This window comes from Chaetura pelagica, unplaced genomic scaffold, assembly GCF_000747805.2.
Source record: "Chaetura pelagica isolate M959 unplaced genomic scaffold, ChaPel_1.0 scaffold18, whole genome shotgun sequence".
Classification (NCBI taxonomy): Eukaryota; Metazoa; Chordata; class Aves; order Apodiformes; family Apodidae; genus Chaetura; species Chaetura pelagica.
The window spans coordinates 2,767,079-2,773,368 of NW_009954310.1; the positions used below are offsets into that span (position 1 = coordinate 2,767,079).

The 6,290-nt window shown below is 44.6% G+C and overlaps 1 protein-coding gene across 2 annotated transcripts in view; it reads left to right on the top strand.

Annotated features, from left to right (window-relative positions):
* The window catches only part of ZFYVE9 (zinc finger, FYVE domain containing 9), a 36,096-nt gene extending 30,541 nt beyond the window's left edge, over window positions 1–5,555 (top strand). For both annotated transcript variants that reach the window (XM_010004021.1, XM_010004022.1), the window contains 5 exons: window positions 459–539; window positions 1,792–1,954; window positions 3,076–3,181; window positions 4,093–4,260; window positions 5,075–5,555. In XM_010004021.1, coding sequence (XP_010002323.1) covers window positions 459–539; window positions 1,792–1,954; window positions 3,076–3,181; window positions 4,093–4,260; window positions 5,075–5,236 — 680 coding nt within the window. In that variant the 3' untranslated portion in view covers window positions 5,237–5,555. The remainder of the gene's footprint in view (window positions 1–458; window positions 540–1,791; window positions 1,955–3,075; window positions 3,182–4,092; window positions 4,261–5,074) is intronic.
* The last annotated feature ends 735 nt before the right edge of the window (window positions 5,556–6,290 follow it).

A 6,290-nucleotide genomic window follows, 5' to 3' on the forward strand; every position in this document is an offset into this window, starting at 1 on the left:
GAATTCCATGATACCTAGTGGTCATTTAAGATAATTTTACTTTAAATCAGGTGGCTTTGAGCTGTGCCCTTCCCAGTGGGTTGGTGTTGCAGTGTGACCCACAAACAGCTCACTCACAAATTTTTGCCAGCAGTCTGGGGACTTTTAGAAATTAATTAGGGACTTGGTTACCCTAAATCAGTAGTCTTGAAACTTAGAGGTATGTAAGGGGAGAGGTATGAAATATGACTATATATTAAAGTTGACAAAAACTGTGGTCTCGTTTAGAAAATAACTGGGTGATTTGCAACTTCCATATCTAAGCCTGTGATGTGCATTGAAGTCTATGCATTGATGTGCATAAGTCTAAGCAGCATTTGTCCTGGTTTAGATTAATCACCTCTCTGGCTGATAGAGCTGTGATACCTGATTCCTGTGTAAGGCAAAGCCTCACTAAATCACTCCTGTTCTTGTTGCAGTGACTGGTGCCAGCTTTTTTGTGTTCAGTGGAGCTTTAAAATCCTCTTCAGGCTACCTTGCCAAATCCAGTATAGTAGAAGGTAAGAACTGAACTGCTTGCTGAAAACACTGCTTCCCTCCTAGCTCAGCTCTGTGGTTATCAGGGCTCTGCTGTTGTGCCTCAGGCATTTGAATCATGCTGCTGCTTCAGCTTTATCCTACTTTTTAGCAAAAAAAAAAAAAGTCCTGTTTCCTTTAATGAGGAGGAACTTGCCCAGAAGCTGTAGAAAAGGGGCAGAAAATGAGGGTAAGAGATGAAATACCTGACTTGAGAGCTTGTGATCAGTTTAGTGGTTGGGTTGAATTAGGGTAATTGTGAGCCTGAGAAATGCAGAATGTGTCATCACTGACCAGGAGAAGAAGCCCTGCTAAACTTACTTCCTTCCCAAACAGCTCTGCATTATGCAAGATTATGAATGTGCATTGTTTATATGCCTGTACCTGGGTAGATGAGAACATGACAGGTTGAGATCGTTGAGCTGGCACCTCTTTGTCTTGGTTGGTTCTTCCTTTATCAGTTGTCATATCTCAGAAATAAATGCCAACCAAGTACACAGGAGTGAAGGCTCTTGCTGCCCCTTAGCTGAGCCAGAGGGCTTTGTCTGACCTCCCTGCGAGTGGGACAGTGCAGAGAGCAGCATTTCCCCTCTGCCCCCAGTTGATGAGAGGTCAGGAAGGAGCCAGGGTGCAGGTGTCAGCACAGCTCCTCTGGCACAGCAGGAGAGCCTGAGGCTGCTCCCACCTGGGAGCCTGCAGCTGTGGTAAGGGGGCAGCCAGGGCTGAAACGTCTGATTCTAAGTCTGCAGGTAGGTTGTTACACCGTCCTGTCTGTAAACTGCAAGACAGAGGTACAGGGGGATTCAGGCAAGGAGTGTGCACACTGGGGAAGTGTATCCTTCCCAAGCTATTCCTGCAGCAATATAGACAGATCCAGTCCAAGTTGTCTTTTGCCACTGTCACACTAACTGTCACCACTGGAGTGGTGCTTCCAATGCCAGCAGAGGTGGCAGCTGAATAGCAGGGGACACACGGGGCTTCTGAGGGTTGCCTAGAGCAGGGGTCAAGCTGACTTGACTTTTCACATTATCCTTGTGTTTTCCCTAATCAAGTACTATGTTTTAGGAATCTGAGAGTCCAGAAATGGTCTTGTGTAGCATTGCTGCCTGTGGCTCTTAAAATGGTTAAAGATGGTGAACTTTGCTGTTGCAAAAAAGGATGTTTATTTCTTTCTTTTAATATAGGCTCTGTTCAGTGTGACTTATCTTGGCTTATGAGGCTTTCTTGGTTCCCTAGATGGAGTAATGGTCCAGATAACTGCTGAAAACATGGACACTTTGAGACAGGCCTTGAGAGAGATGAAAGACTTCACCATCACTTGTGGCAAAGTAGATGCTGAAGATCCTCAGGAACTCGTACATATTCAGTGGGTGGAAGATGATAAACATTTTAGTAAAGGGTAAGTAGAGGAGCAATTGCTTGACACAGAATGGTGACTGACTGTATTTATTAAAAAATGTAATTGAACTTATGAGGTACATGAATTTTTAAATCAATAGGAGTTACAAGTCTGTGTCTCTATTTAGAGTGATAAGATGCAATTAAATGTAATGGAACTAAGATACCAGAGCTTTGGGGCATCAATTTAGAAAGCTGTCAATGCTATGGATTTTTTTTGCCATTGCTAATATCCAGTTACTGGAAACCACTAATCTGTCTCCAACAGTCAGTGCTGAACCCTGCATATTGTGGTTGCTTTGCTTAGTTTGCATTCAGCAGTGCTGGAAATAAAATGGCTGAACATCACCAGTCTGTTTGGACTCTTGAGAGTTAAGCCAAAAGAAAGATGTATGTATGTGACAGCTTAAGTATAGATGGCAGTTAAATGCTATTGTGATGGGTACAATGTTTAAGGAATCAGCATCTGGAAATAGGATGTTTCCACATTTTCAGGCTCTCAGGTCAGTCTTGGGTTCTGTAGTTCAATCCTGGGGAGTGCAGGCAGTGCTGACTGGCCTCTGCTGCCCCACACTCAGGTTGCAAAGGAGTAAAAAATCAAATCTGTATGAATTTGCTGTGTTAGCAACATCTGAGAGCTCAGCTCTAGTGTAAAGCTTGGTTGAAAACCTGCAGGAAGGTCCCTCCTGCAGCTGGTTTGTGCATCTTGCCCAAGGCAGGGTTGGAGCTGCAGGGGCCAGCAGGGAGCACATGGCCCCTTGGCTCTTCCCTCCTGCTCCTCCCAGTAGGAGCCTGTTGCAGAGAGGCTGCTCACCATGCAGCACCATGCCCAGCACCATCCTCACAATTAGCAGTTGCGCTCAAAATCACTGTTTTAGGGACTCTGAGAGAAGCCTCTGGGTTTCCTTCTGAGACCAGTTCTGGTCTGTGTCCCATGAAGCTGAGGGGCTAAGTTGCAGCTCAAATTACACAATGCTAAGTTACAGAAGAACCTGCAGTGAGGCAGCTGGAGCAGCCAGGTGTAGCAGAGGAGCCACCCTTTGGTCCCATGTAGCTCTTTGCAATGGTCTGAGTTCAGCTCATGCCTTCAGCTAAGTCAGAACTTTTCCCTCCCTTTCCCAGGGTTGTGAGCCCCATTGATGGCAAATCGATGGAGTCGATCACAAGCGTGAAGATATTTCATGGCTCAGAGTACAAGGCCAATGGAAAGGTCATCCGGTGGACAGAGGTAGGTCAGGCCAATGGGGCTGCATGGAAAACAACCTGGCATTTTGGAATTGCAGCTATGGCCTTGTCTTCTTTCCCTAATCACCAAAATGAAAGCAGCAAATTCTTCAGAACAAACCTGTGTGACCTTTCCTGCCTGCAAGGACAGAGCCATGCAAAATAAAACATCCCATCACTGCTGGGCAGTGTCTGGGGGGAGCCAGAAAAGCCCTTGCTCATTGTGTTACTCAAGGTAACTGGTGGTTTAATCTGCATTTGTATTAAAAACGACCTTCCTAAATGGTGAAAAAAATCTTAATAATTGCTTTTAAAAAATGTTATTTTGAGCCACCTTCTCTAAAACATTGCAAGTTAAAATGAAGGTGCTGGGGATACATCACTTGCAGCATCTGCTCCATTAAGAAACTGCTGGCATGGCCACCTCAGTTGTGGCTTTGCCAGCCCCGTGGTGGTGTTAAGGATAATGTTAAAAGATTTCTTCAACTGTTGCACAGAACCTGCCCAGGAGGAACCACATTAATTACCCTAAGCTTGCCACCTTACTACCCTTGTTTTCCAGGTCACTTGGGCTCAGCAGAGACAAGTTCAGTAACATGTGACCTTTCTAAAATTATTATCTATTGAAAATAAGTTTTTTTAATTTAAAAATATGTGCAACACAGAGTGAATTTCCACACTGAAGCCTTTGACCAGACTGAAGGGTTTTTGAGAACATGACTATTTAAATATTTCTTTTGATGCTTTTGCTTTTTTCGCCCCCTCCAAGGCAGCTTGTCTTCGGGGCTTTTTTTGCTGGTCTTCCCTGAGCAGCTCTTCTTTAGTCTTCATTAGTAAAAAGTTCAAATAGCATCTCAGTAACCTGATTTTCTAGAAAAGCCACGTGTTGTGTCTTGTGTTAACTCTTTCCTTCAGGTGTTTTTCCTGGAAAATGATGAGCAACATAATGACCCAGCTGATCACAGCAGACTGACTGAGAACGTGGCCAAGGCTTTCTGTTTAGCTCTCTGCCCTCATCTTAAACTGTTGAAAGAAGATGGAATGACCAAGCTGGGCCTGCGTGTGACACTTGACTCAGATCAAGTAAGTTTTGAGTAGTTTTGGTTTAACTGGGGGAGGGGGTTGGTTCCCTTCCTCATCCCCCAGAAAAGAAACACAACACTTAACTATTCTCTTGATCAAGTACCACTGGTATCAGATGCTAATCTAGAGGCACTGGCTGCTGCTGGGTGTTGTGGGCCATCTGTTACAAGTGGAAAGCTGGTGCCTCACCTGAATTAACACCAGGCCTGACCCCCAGATGCCACTGGCAGCACCTGCTCTGTGCTGAGACCTGTGAGCAGCCCCGGGCACCTGCTCAGAGGAGAATGAATTGGCCTTTTCACCCCAAGTTAAAGACAGGAGTGAATTAATGTCTTCTGGGGTGAGCACACAACACTGTTCACCTGCACGGCTGTTCTTAAAAGATCAGCCTGCACAGGAGGCAGAGAACAGATGGAAGGTCCCCTTGAGAGGTCTCTGCAGCAAAAGCCACAAGCAGAGACCAGGGTCTCTTGGCAGGACAGCTGGCCTTGTCTCAGGGTGGATGTGTTCTTAGTATCAACCAGCTTATCAGATAATGCAGGGTGCAGTTCCTGCTGGTCTGAATGATCTGCTTTGACAAAGCAATAAAAAAAACCCAAAACATAAAAATAGGCTACTTTTGTCCAGGCAGCTCCTGGGAACCTACAGAAGGCCAAAAACAAGTGGAAGAGCTGCTTTAGTGCCTGCTACATCCTGCCCACATGTCCAACTCCCTCTGACAGAAACCACAGCACCTCAAACAGCTCATCCTGCCCCTGAACCACAGCCTGTGTCCTATGGCCTGTAAAACCCACTCTTACTTTGTATTTTTTAGGTTGGTTATCAAGCTGGGAGTAATGGACAGCCACTGCCCTCTCAATACATGAATGACCTGGACAGTGCCTTAGTTCCAGTGATTCATGGAGGGGCATGTCAGCTGAGTGAGGGGCCAGTCATAATGGAGCTCATCTTTTATATTCTGGAAAACATCTCATAAGAGGACTTCATTTTCTGTTCAGACCTGTTCCAGCAGCAGTTGTATCTGAATCATTTGCACTTTAAAACTGGAAAATTAAGCTTTTGTTAACACTATTGAGGGAAGGGTGGGGGGGAGGAGGGAGGGACAGTTGTTCCATAATTCTAAATCTTCTATGCATTGTCAACAAACAGAGGATCAGGGCAGCTTCTATACTACAACATGGCTATGCTATCCTTGCAGCTAATACACTTCTGTTACTGTTTAGAAAAATACTGATGTTTAAAGACTTACAGTCATGTACTCTTAACTGCTCAAACGGGTGCAAAGATCACTGGGGTGTCAATAAAGAGTGAAACTCCAATCTTGTACTGTTTGTAGATGGACATGTAAGAACCAACAATCAAGACCTCCATTCTGACCTCATCATCACTCCGTTTGTGGTTATTCTGTAGACATCAAAAAGTAACGTTTACATTATTTTGACCAGATTATTGGTTGAAATACATTTGGAGTAGCCCTTGAGAGACATGGACAGCTTACCTAGCCATAACTACATTTGTGTGTGTGTCCAAAAAGCAGGGCAGGGTCTCTCTGAAAGTGGTATTGTGTAAACTGCAGTTTTGTGTGTGTAATAGGCTAGTTTACTTTTTTCCTCTATTTACTATAAAAACCCATCACAGTGGCAGATTTCTTTAAACTCCTGGAACAACTCTGCTAATTCTGTACTTTGTTTACAAATCTGTATGAAGCAGAGGAAGGGTTAGCCCTAAAGTGCAGTTCTCTCTCATTCCTCTTCCCCAGTAGGTCCTGCTTTTTAAAGACAAGTAACACCCAGGGCAGCTTTCAGTCTCCTCCTTGCTGTGTGCTGTAGTGTAACGCTAGTGTCATGTACTCAGAGACAGCTTGCACTTCGTATTAGCACCATGTAAAAGCTTACCTGTGATAAAAGAATAGAGTGGCTGGGGTTGGATGTTCTTCTGAAAAAAAAAAAAAAAAAAAAAAAAAAGGGCTTTCTGGTCAGCTCTGAACACTTGCACTTGGCCCAGTGCTCTTGGTCTCACCTGAGAGGGCT